Source organism: Henckelia pumila, chromosome 2 (genome assembly GCF_033568475.1).
Source record: "Henckelia pumila isolate YLH828 chromosome 2, ASM3356847v2, whole genome shotgun sequence".
NCBI lineage: Eukaryota > Viridiplantae > Streptophyta > Magnoliopsida > Lamiales > Gesneriaceae > Henckelia > Henckelia pumila.
The window spans coordinates 141,959,521-141,972,576 of record NC_133121.1 but is presented as its reverse complement, the minus strand read 5'-3'; the positions used below and the strand labels follow the sequence as shown (position 1 = coordinate 141,972,576).

Here is a 13,056-nt window from a genome sequence, read left to right as displayed (position 1 = left end):
GTTCACTTTCCCTTTTCATTATCAATTAAGTATTGAAGACAATACTAAATTCTAATTATTTAATTTATGAAAATTATATCACCCGTCAATTCACTCTCTCTTTGGATTATTTTGTTGTTGGCTAAGGATGTCTATTTATTTCTTATCACAGTAGCATCAAACAATAAAGGCTCTTAATTGAGATGCTAGAATATATATTATTATAAATAAATAAATAACAAAAATTGAATGATTGAATCGTGTGCAAACTCAAAATGTCATCTCAATTTGAAAAAAAAAAAAAGATTTTGAAGATGTAAAATGATTTTTAGTAAAGGAGGAAAATACTTTTTTTTGTCGTGTTAATAGTCCATTCACAATTTTAGTTCGCTAATTTGTAATTTTTTCCTACAATTTTAGTTTTTTTTTTATATATCGAAGTATTGAAGTGGTATTAGTTAGATATATGATCAGTACGTAACATCTCAAGACATGTAATCAATTTTCGATGTTATATCATCATTCTGTGTCATGTCAACATCCCAATAAAAAATGACTAAATTTTAAAAAAAATACAAAAAATAATAAAATAAAGTATGAATTGTCTGATAGTAAGATAAAAAAAAATGAAACTCTCCAGAAAAAATAAAAAATTCCTTTCGTTAAGGTTTAAATTTTATAGCACAGCCATCATACTTTTATTTCACATGGCAGATGCATTCTGCCTAGAATTTTATATATTATACATAAAGGAAAAACTGCAAATTTGATCATATATGTTTGTCACTTTGCGATTTTGGTCCTCTATGTTTTCATATTTCAGTTTTAGTCCCGCATGTTCCGATTTTTGGCAATTCGGTCCTTTTTACTCAAAAATTCTTACGTGACACTTACACGTCAGCGTCACGTCGAAAAAAGACTAAAATTGCCAAAAAATAAATATAACGGACTAAAATTGAAATCTAAAAATATAAAAAACTAAAATCTCAAAGTAACAAATATACAGGAGAAAAAAGGCATTTTTTCCTACATTAAATTAGAGCTTAATAGAGACAAAATAACATTTCAAAATACCCTTATTTTCTTCTTATAAAAATATCTATACACTCCATTATTTATCCAGTAGAATCACTTCAATCACGTGATCATTATCAATTCTTTATCTTAGGGATAAAATTTCTAATAAAATTTAAATTTGACTTTTAATTTTTCTAAATATAATTTGTAATTAATTTTAACAACAGTACTTATATTTAAAAAATAGATTGAACAAATTAATTAATTCGTAACGTGTACAACATGACACTCATATAAATTTATGAATGACAAAACTAAAACTCAAATAAATTGGTGGTGACTGGTGATCCCATTAAATTCTTGATGATCTCTTAATTGGGAATATATTCATTTCAAGTTTCATATACCGAGAAAAAAAAATTCTCTATAACTCAACTAGAGCATAATAAAATTTAAATATATATATATATATATTTTACATATATATGCACAAATTACTGTAACTCTATTAAATTGAAACGATTTCAAAGGGTTAATGAGACCCTACCCTACGGGTAATATCCAAATCCTATATCAAATGGTCTACATCTCAACACGTAGGCATAATTAATATTATAGTGCTGACATGGCAAATCATGGGTTGTTAGGGTCTTGTCTATGCTACCTCATTGGGGTAGTGCCGAAATGAGATCCAACGGTCCATTATTTTTAGTATTTGATATGATATTATTTTAAATGAGATCAACTCAAATAAAAAATATATGGGCCCTTTGATCTAGCACTGTCCATGTGCTAGCATAGACAAAGTCGGTTGTTAGATAACAAATCAGAATAAAACCCGTAAGATAGGTTGAAATAAATCATTTCGAAGAATGGAAAACTATTAATATAGCCAGCATGCATGCATGCTAGCTAGCTACAAGATTTACTATTCTTTTTCTATATATGCAACATACTTCATTCCGAGCTCATCCTGATATATAAGAACACATATTCGTAACTGATATAAACAGCAAAGGGATTATAAAATATATATTAATCGTGCTGAAAGTGGAACTTAAGTAATATAAATCAATATATAACAAGTTTATATTTTAAATACGGTATACATAGCAAGGCACAATGCAGGGAGCTAGCTAGCTAGGTGGACGATTGCTGAATACAATCTATATGATCATATATATATATATCCAATTTAAAGTTGGAGGATTGGTAATTAATTGGAATTATGGGTGTCTGATAATATGAGTAACTTATGAGTTAAGATATTCTTTTTGAAGGGTTGAAACACAATATCTCAGAAGAGAACGTACGAGTGAAACAACTTTAATTCCAAGAACATATTCACTGCCCGATTAGATCAATGTTTTTTCATCTGCCAAAGCAAAAGATACACAGGGCGCTCCAAATTACAATACAATATAATGGGGTACGTTTCATCGTTGCATACTTCAAATCAGAATAAAATTAGAAGCCTTCACATTTACGTACGTAGATCGTGTCTGCAAACCATGATCTTTTTCATTAGTGGCCTTAACTGAAATTTCACCAACATGGCTACGTTATTTAGCTAGATTCTTATGTTTCTTGTCTTAAAAGCTGGGTTCGTCGCCTTTCTTTTCGACTCATATACGGTAATCAAGATTTCATTCGAGATAACCGGTTAAAAAGCAATTGATACCAATTACGCTCTTTTCTGGTGTAGTAACATAAACCTCTCTCAATATAGAGACACGTCGACTTGAATATATATTTGTTAAAACAAATCAATATCCCATCCTACCCATTGTAATAATAATAATCATAAGAAAATAATGCATTGCAATTGACAAATCTGAATATTATTAATATATAGTTCAGTTTAAGGAAATTAATCAATGCTCAAAAAGATATATAATCCGGAAAATATAGGATTTGTATACTCTGTTGTGAGAGTAAGTATAGTACAACATGTGATGCTGTGCATTTGTGGGATCATTTTGCAAGATCCATCAATTATTTTTAAAAAAAAAACGCGCACAACACCACATGTTGTCCTAGTCCTCACAGCAGAGGATCCAAATCCGAAAATATATACTGCAAATTATAAATCTGACACCCCAAGAACTGTGATATATTTTCATGGAATACAGACATGTCAAGTGTGTGTATGTATGCGTTACAGTTCATATAAACACTCGAACTATCAACTTGGCTTGAGATAACTATCACCTAATGTTAAGTGGACCTATCGATCTTTCTATTCCTGGCAAATATCTGAGCATGTTTTTAACTTTACCAGAAGAAAAACACTGTAAAATAGCAATGTCAAAAGACCCTTTTCACCTTTAATTTGGTGCATTTGTTTGTGGATAACAGATACATCTCTCGTGGTTAAAATCCCACCTTGCTCATCTCACTATGGAGACCCCTTCTTTCCTTTAACTTTCTAAGTACTTGCATGGTACATATTAAAAGGCACCAAAGTAAAAATTTTTTATGAAAAATTAAAGATGAATATATTCTTTTGTCCATATCTGAATACCTTCTCTTCTTATATAAGTCACTCACTTGTGGAGTTGTACTCTCACTCAACATTTCATGTAAAATAAGTTACTGTTTCCTGGTTCTATTTATTAGATGACGATGGAAATGGAGTTCGAAAATACTGAAAAGGAGAGTGTGTTTTTTAGTGGATGGTTGTGGATTAAAGGCATTCTAGCAAAGATGATGGCGAAAATTGATGAAATCGCAAATCAGACGACAAAGATGGCGAAAGAGGATCCTAGAAAATTGATACACTCACTAAAAGTTGGGATCACACTAACTTTAGTCTCATTGTTTTACTACTTTGAGCCTTTGTACAGCAACTTTGGTGTATCTGCAATGTGGGCTGTGGCGACTGTGGTGGTCGTATTTGAGTTCTCTGTCGGTAAGCTTCCGTGTATTTTTATGTTTTGTTATGATCAAATCATCGTAAATTATCGACGAACACATGAAATATGTCTTAATTTCCCATTCTTTGACAGGTGCAACACTAGGAAAAGGACTAAACCGAGGAGTTGCGACGCTGGTAGCCGGTGTTCTAGGCGTTGGAGCACATCACTTGGCAATTGTAAGTGGAAAAACAGGCCAACCGATCTTGATTGGGCTATTTGTCTTCCTACAAGGTAATATATATTTAATTTCCTAGGAAAAAGCTTAATCCCTAGAGTTCTTAAGTTCATTTTTCACTGATACATATTGTCCTGTGGCATGTATACATATGTTGCAGCTGCGGTGTCTACGTTTATACGATTCTTTCCCAAAGTGAAAGCTCGATATGATTATGGGATGCTGATATTCATCCTGACATTTTCTATGGTTTCTATATCCGGTCTGCGGACGAATGAAATACTTGACATGGCGCAGAAGAGGCTATCCACGGTACTTATCGGTGCAGCTACATGTGTCGTAGTATCCATTTTGGTGTGCCCGGTTTGGGCCGGTGAAGATCTTCACGTGCTGGTTGCTCAAAACATCCATAAGCTCGGAAATTTCTTGGAAGGTATATATATTTATGATGTTGCTTCATTAATTCCCATATGTTAGCAGATTATGTAACGTAAATTTGATGATATATAAAATTGTGACAGGTTTTTCTGATGAGTGTTTCAAAACATCAGAAGGGGGAGATTCAAAGAATGAAAGGTCAACACTTGTTTGCTTAAACAGTGTTCTTGATTCAAAAAGCAATTTAGAGAACTTGGTATGTGAATGAAATCAACATTTTCTCCTGTCACATTCATTTTTTAAAAAAAATATATATATACATCTGCATATATAAAATATTGATTTTTTGAATGTTTCCTGGTGACAGGCAAATTTTGCGAAATGGGAACCGTTCCATGGCGGATTCATGTTCCGACATCCATGGAAACAATACCTCAAGATCGCAAACTTGACAAGGCAGTGTGCTTGCAGAGTTGAAGCCCTTAATAGCAACATAAACTCCAAAACTCAGGTATATACTATATATATATATACATATATATAGCCAACCTTAAAAGTTAAAACAGTCTTTTTCAATGGAAATAAAATATATATATTTATTTTGATTACCACTATTGCAGGGGCCCGAGGGGATCATGGGGATAGTACAAGAAACATTTTCAAGAATGAGTTCAGAATCTGGGAAAGTACTAAAAGAACTTGCTTCGAGCATTGAGACGATGACTAAACCGCCCTTCCCTAATCCTGCCGTGGCGAACCTAAAAATCGACTCCAAGAACCTGAAATCTTTGTTGAACTCTAAACTGTTGGAAGATGCCAACCTTCTGCAAATAATACCCGTTGCTGCAGTTGCATCGCTGCTGATAGACACCGTGATTTACGTGGAAAACATCACAGAAGCCGTTACCGAGCTGAGTTCCCTCGCGAAGTTCAAATGCAAGGATGCAAATGGCATTCCAGGTGATCAATCAGCGACCAAGAATAGCAATAATCCTAAACATCATGCCACGGGTGACATTTCATGTGTTAGAATTGACATTGATCCTGGAGCTGATCCGATAAAGAAAAAAGGGTTACCCTCTGTTTAGAATTTTGAAATAATGTAAATATATATATTTTTTATATGGTAACTACTTCAAGAACAATATACAACTTGAAATACATACATACCCGACACTGTTATTCTTTTGTAATAAAAGTTTAATTACCTAATTCTTGTGTAATTCGGGGAATAATTATAATATTTATTGAATTCTGATATCTTGAAAGTTGAAATTTTTGTGAGGTGTAAAATTATATAATGCTTAATGATTGAATTTTAGGTGCGAATGTTGCCGTAATATCGAATAATGCATGTATCTAGCTAGTGTGTAGAGCTTGAAAATTTAAGGGTTTCAAATAAATCTATTCCACTTGAAATCCATAAATTTAAAGTTATATGTCCTTTATGTTTTTACCTTATTTAGTTTATTAACTAACATAATGGATTTACAATTCTTATCCCGACTCGTCATGTGCCTAAGCGACTGTGTTTTGTGCCATATATAGACGTTATAATTACTAGAGTCAACTTATCAAATTTAATGATGTACATGTATGGTTAATAAGCATAAATTTTACTGATTTGTGGCTCTAAATATTGTCAATCAATAGGCGAAATAAATATATAACTTTATTTATGATGGCGTTTGGTATGTAAAGAGACGTAAACAATTCAATGAAAATGAGATTTGGGTGAGAAACAGTGGAGTTTGAGTTGATTCCCACTTAAACTTTATTCATTCAATTCAATGCATATTGTTGAACGCGGTGTCGCAATAATTTGGTTACCTTGAAATCTCGATCAAAATGTATATATATATATGAGACCGGTGGTATTTGGGGAACGCTTGATCAATATTTATGAATTTAATTCTTTTTATCGATACTTTTTTGGATTAACGTATTGTTAGATATATGTTTTACATCGGTTGGATAGATTGTTTGAAATTTTATATATGGACTTGGACGATCTTTTCATTTGAGCTAGTTTTTGGTCGAATTAGGTCTAAGTTCATAATCTTAACATCGTATCAAAACCTAGGTTTCATTATTATGTGTTGGACTATCCATAGTTGGAAAATCAGTTCTACTCATAGCTGGGCGTGAGGGGCGCGTTAGTTTCCCACATCGGTTGAATAAATTTTCTGAGAGTTGCATATATGAATGTGGACATTTATCACCCTTTTAAGCTGGTTTTTCGGATTGAGTTAGACCAAAATACATAATCTTAAGTTCTTAACACATGTTACATAGAGAGTTTGTCCAATGCGATTGATGTAGCAAAAAATTGATATTACCCGATTAGAGAAAATTTGGGTAACGTGTGGAGATCTGGATAGCGGGATTAATACTCGAACTGTTCCAAAGATCGAACTTCGTGGGTTGTCACCTGCATCACAAAGCAAAGTGAGTGGCGCCGAGGGTTGCCCGGCGAAGACACTCCGACGCTCAAGTCAGTATTTGCCCAATAAAAGTTCTAGAGAACTAGAACATGTGACTATAGAGATCGTACCTTAATAATGAGAGAACTTGAGCTATTTATAGATAGTCAGAGAATTTCATGAGCTTGAGCCTCTTATGGGTTTTGAGGTATTTATGGGCCTTGATAAAGTGTTCAAATAAATATCGGAGTAATATGAGACCCATATGGATTGAGCCATTGGGATGGGGCCCGGGAAAAAGTCAAATTGGGTAATAACCCATCATAAGCCCCCCCACTCTCGGGCATGTCGTTTTAGCGAGATGACCGAGAGTAGAAAATTGAGATACCGTTACAGAGTAATTGTAGTAGAAATGTGTTGCAATTGAATCATATATAGTAGGAAGCAAAGTACTAAGTTGAATTAAAAATTGTTGGATTTACAGTCCTGTCTGAATAATGATCGTAGAATTGCAGTAGGATTGTGGTGTAATATGATATGAATCAAAGTCCTGCCAGAATAATAATTGTAGAAACTCAGTAGAACTCTGGCTGTATTACTATTATAAATTCAACACCGTAGTGTTTTCATCACAACTTACTAACTCAATAGTGTTTCTGAATTTTTTTTATTGCAGCAGCCGCGGATGAAAAATTAACAGATCAAAGAGAGTCAAAATAATATCATGATAGGTACAAATCAAATCTATTTTTCTCTCTCATCTTTTCTTCTCCTATCCCAATATAAAATATGTATTGTATGTATATGTGTATCTATGCTTGCAAATATGTGTATATCCCCATCTATGCAATCTTCCATCATCACCATGGATCATCGCCAATGAGTTGAGAGGCGACGGCATGGCGGAGAGAAGGAGAGGCAGCGACGGCGGCGGCAGCTGGGAGATTTGGCGACGGCTCATGTCGATTTCCAGCCATGGATTAGCTTCCAAGCTTTCCTAATCTGGCTCGACAGAGGCGGTATCGTTCGTGGCATTTCTGTTCAAAGAGCATGACCGCGCGAGAAGATGGAGAAAAACAGTGCCCGGAGTCGACTTACAGCATGGAACGTCCACCGCCGGTGGATGCTCCATTTTCTGGCTCGATTTGGGCGCGTACGGCAATGACGCGGCAACGAAGCGATGATGAATTCCTTGGGCCGTGAGATGGAAGGATAGATGCATGTATATACACGCATGTTATTTGTTGTTGATAATAATTATTTTATTTGTGTTTAAATTCATGGTCTGCTTCACCATAAAATCGTGAGAATTTTTATTGTCTCACTTTTACAACTTTTGTCTAATATTTTAAAAATATTATGACTTGGTTATTTGCATTGAGTGGTAGTGAAAAAGGTGTACTAGATATATATTTTTAAAAAATATATATATTTGATGGGGTGTCCGTACCATGATAGGATATTGTTCTTCTTGGGGGTGAAGCGAAATACCAACATGTTTGTTGATCCCGCGCAACCTTCTACGTATTAGTTCGAGTCTACGTCAAGACTTAGATTCCAAGCCTTCGTCCGTAGTTAGTCCCGTTGATGTCGAAATTTTGTGTTCGAAATTATATTTCAAAAACTTTGAAACACGTCCCAACAACTAAACCTAGTCAACCCAACACTGACAGGCGGTCGACGGCGGCCGGCTGACGGCGGAGATAGGCGGCACGGCGGCGGTGGCTGGAAAATGGGTTTCTGGGAATCGCAATAAAACTTTGCAAAATCGGTATCAATAGATAGCTCTTGTCGAGACGATTCCAACTGTACATTTGGTTTTGATTTTTGGCGACCGGAGGCGGCCAAACGACGGCGAAAAAGTGAAGGCTGCTGGAGTTGGGTTCGTCGGAATCGCGATTAAAATGGGCAAAATGGGTGTCCGTCGATTAGGGGTGCAAATGAACCGAACCTGTTCGTGAGCTTTACGAGCCCGCTCGATAAATATTTGATTCGTATTCGAGCTTATCGAACTCGAGACGAATTCGAACATGTTCGAACTTTATTTCGAGCCAAGCTCGAGCCAAAATTACTCTATTCGATAGTTCGCGAATAGTTCGTGAGCCTTAATATTTAATTAATATAATATAATTATATAATAAATATATATATTTTTCGAACTTTTTCGAACATTTCGAGCTTTTCGAACCATAATATCCGAATAGTTCATGAATAGGTTCGAATATTTCGAACCGAACTCGAGCCAGAATATTTGAAATTATCGAACTTCGAATCGAGCTCGAACTCGAATATACTCTTATCGAGCCGAATTCGAGCCTTAAAATTTTACTATTATTCGGCTCGATTCGGTTCGTTTGCACCCCTACCGTGGATAGCTCTCGTCGCGAGGAGTCCAACGGTATATTTAGTTTTGAGTTTTGGTAACTGGTGGCGGAGTTACGGTGGTTTGAAATTTTCGTGGAGGAGAGAGAAAAAGGTGGACAGAAATATGAACGAAGATGATGATGAATACTGACGTGAGGGAGAAATTAACGTGATATACATATATATGTATATCTCAGTGTAATCATGTACACGTGTTTACATATGTGTGTATTCTTTTATTCTCTTGGCCCGATTTGAATTATTTTAATTTTTAGTCGATATGACTTTTTCTGAAAAAAAAATTTATAGTCACTATGACTTCTTCTGAAAAAATTTTATAGTCGTTATAACTTGATAAATTTTTTATAGTCACTATGACTTCTTCTGAAAAAAATTTTATAATCTCTATGACTTCTTGGATTATTTATAGTCGCTATGACTTTTTTGAATTGTTTCTAGTCGCTATGATTTTTTCTGAAAAAAATTTATAGTCGCTATGACTTGATGAAATATTTATAGTCTCTATGACTTGATAAATTATTTATAGTCACTATGATTTTTTTGAATTGTTTATAGTCATTACGACTTTGTGAATTATTTATAGTCACTATGACTTTTCCTGAAAATTTTTTATAGTCATTATGACTTCTTCTGAAAATATTTTTATAGTCGCTATGACTTCTTGGATTATTTATAGTCGCTTATGACCTTTTTGAATTGTTTATAGTCTCTATGACATTTTCTGAAAAAAAAAATGTATAGTCGCTATGAGTTGATGAATTATTTATAGTCGCTATGACTTTTTTGAATTGTTTATAGTCATTATGACTTTGTGAATTATTTATAATCACTATGACTTTTTTGAATTGTTTATAGTCACTATGACTTTTTGGATTATTTATAGTCGCTTATGACTTTTTTGAATTGTTTATAGTCGCTATGACATTTTCTGGAAAAAAAATTTATAGTCGTTATGACTTGATGAATTATTTATAATCGCTATGACTTGATGAATTATTTATAGTCGCTATGACTTTTTTGAATTGTTTATAGTCATTATGACTTTGTGAATTATTTATAGTCACTATGAATTTTTTGAATTGTTTATAGTCACTATGAATTTTTGAATTATTTATAGTCACTATGACTTTTTTGAATTGTTTATAGTCACTATGACTTTTTTTGTGCTCTAGGAGAAATAGCGTAGTGCTTAACATGGAGTACTTAGGAGTGGATCAAGTTCCTAAGATTTTGTCTCATGGGAAAGTCCTGAACCCACTCTATTTGCTAGGTGGTGAGGTATCCCGGGACTGTAATTTTGTCGTCTTGACCTCTTACAGCATCGTGGCTTAGGTAGTCCTACAGGGCTGGCCAAGCATCTGATGGATGAGTAGCCTTAACGAATGCATGGGTCGTGACGTATGAGATAAGCATTCGTTGACGGAGCTGTGTTCCTTCCTATATAATTAAATAGAAAAGTAAACAAATCAACGTAAGTTTATTATTAAACTTAAAATAAAAGAGAATTAAATAAAATTTTTGATCTGCAGAGCAAATAAAGTAGCGGCAAGAAATTTATTTTAGCTTGCAGGTGTTTGCTCTATGAGTATAGAGTTTCTGTAGATTGACACGACTCTCTGTCCTGCGTTATATTTCATTGTATTCTTTATTTTGTTTTCTTTTCCTCGAGGTGTGCAACTCATCAGTTTCCTCGATGCGAATGTATTTTTCCGCTCTAGACAACAACTCCTCCAAGGTGTCCGGAGATTTTCCTGCTATAGATTTCTTGAACCTTTCAGGACGCAAGTTCTGCTGCATTATTCCAGATAACATATCGTGGTTCACGTGTGGGACTTCGTGAACCGCGTGAGTAAATTTCTTAACATAGTCTCGCAAACTTTCTCATTCTTTTTGAAGAATTATGAATAAGTATGCTGCTGTTTTTGGGTATTTCTTGTTAATTGAGAATTGTTGGATAAAGCGCTGGATGATTTTCTCCAAGTTGGCGATGGATTCAGACGACATCTTATTGAACCATGTGAGAGCTTTCCCTGATAACGTTGTTCGAAATATCTTGCAGTAAGCCGCATCTGTGATGTCATATAAATCTGCTTTCGCGTAGAATTTGTCAATATGATCTTGAGGATCACCAGTTCCATCGAACTCAAGTAGGTTGGGGATTTTGACTCCCTTAGGCAATGATTCAGATAAAATGACATTAGTGAATGGGCTCCGACGCACAGTCAAGATTGTTGACGAATTCTCTCCAGTTACAATCATTGGTTTTATTTTCATCAGAGACGTCGTGAACTGTCAGAGCATTTGTTTCACCCTCTTTATGAGTAGTATTTTTCTCGGTCCCCTCAAGATCTGTCTTTCACTTTAGACTTAGTTTTCTTTGGGTCTTTGTTACCGGGGTCATGAGATGAGAGCCCTCTTCTATGAGCTGTCTTGTCGGTGCATCGGAGTTGACGGGATTCCACGAACTGAGTGACCGCTTCAGTTGCTGCGCGTGAGGCTGTTCCTTCCATTAAGACTGTCAACGTTTCTTGGGTGAAACTAAATTCAGGCGGTGGTTTGGATATTGGAGGTGGGTCTCCATTGCGATTGTTTCCTTGAGATGTTTGTGATGGAGTATGCATTCTCAATGATGCAGTGAACACTTTCCCACAGACGGCGCCAAGCTGATGTAGAAAAAAATTGATATTACCTGATTAGAGAAAATCTGGGTAACTTGTGAAGATCTGGATAGCAGGATTAATACTCGAACTTTTCCAAAAACCAAACTTCGTGGGTTTTCACCTGCATCACAAAGCAAAGTGAGTGGCGCCGGGGGTTGCCCGGCGAAGACACTCTGACGCTCAACTCAGTATTTGCCCAATAAAAGTTCTAGAGAACTAGAGCATATGACTATGGAGAGCGTGCCTTAATAATGAGAGAACTTGAGTTATTTATAGATAGTCATAGAGTTTCATGGGCTTGAGCCTTTTATGGGCTTTGAGGTATTTATGGGTCTTGATAAAATGCCCAAATAAATATCAGAGTAATATGGGACCCATATGGATTGAGTCATTGGGCTGGGGCCCGGGATAAAGTCAAATTGAATAATAACCATCAGCGATTTACTTGGATAAACAAGTTTGCAGCCCAAAAGTTTGCCTTGCACGGTTGCACCGAGAATGTGTTGTGCTACGATCGTCATAAAAATATATATATTATATATAAGGTTTTAAAATTGTTAAAAATGTCATATAAATTATAAATTTCAGAAATTAAATAATCTCGAAAAAAAATTGAAATATATTGTATAATTTTTTTAAAAATTTATGAATATAATTCTTTTATTTTTTATCTGAACAATATTAAGGGCTATCCCTATGTCGGAACTGTTGATGCTACCAACAGGATAGTGCTCTGTGGATAGCGTGACGAGTTCTGATTGGTCCAAATCAATGTGCCCCACGTGAGACCTACTGATTTAAACAAATCATGGGGATATATGTTGCCCACAGAACACTACCCTGTAGGCAGCATGTACAAACCCCCTATGTCATCCTTGGAATAACATTAATGGTGTAATTTTAAATTTATCTTAAACACCGTTTATATCTTATTATGGTTTTATTGTATCATAACAATATTTTTATTTATAGTTTATTTTTTTCTCATATCGTTTCAATTTTAAAATTTAATTAATCTTATTTTAAATATTTATTTTTACCGAATGCGTTCACATATTTCACGATCCGCAAATATATATGAGATAGAGTTTTAGACTTGGAAAAAATGAGTGATAAACTTA

The 13,056-nt window shown here is 34.7% G+C and overlaps 1 protein-coding gene across 1 annotated transcript; it reads left to right on the top strand.

Moving 5' to 3' along the window:
* Positions 1-3,555: 3,555 nt before the first annotated feature.
* On the top strand, positions 3,556-5,670 carry LOC140884056 (aluminum-activated malate transporter 2-like). The gene is made up of 6 exons (XM_073290721.1): positions 3,556-3,907; positions 4,005-4,145; positions 4,250-4,522; positions 4,611-4,723; positions 4,835-4,978; positions 5,088-5,670. The coding sequence occupies exons 1-6, from the start codon at positions 3,616-3,618 to the stop codon at positions 5,553-5,555; spliced, it is 1,431 nt and encodes a 476-aa protein (XP_073146822.1). The 5' UTR covers positions 3,556-3,615; the 3' UTR covers positions 5,556-5,670.
* The last annotated feature ends 7,386 nt before the right edge of the window (positions 5,671-13,056 follow it).

Coding starts and splice junctions, on each gene's coding strand:
- LOC140884056 (XM_073290721.1), top strand. CDS start 3,616: ATGACGATGGAAATGGAGTTCGAAAATACTGAAAAGGAGAGTGTGTTT. Junction 3,908..4,004: donor CGTATTTGAGTTCTCTGTCG/GTAAGCTTCCGT, acceptor ATTCTTTGACAG/GTGCAACACTAGGAAAAGGA. Junction 4,146..4,249: donor GCTATTTGTCTTCCTACAAG/GTAATATATATT, acceptor CATATGTTGCAG/CTGCGGTGTCTACGTTTATA.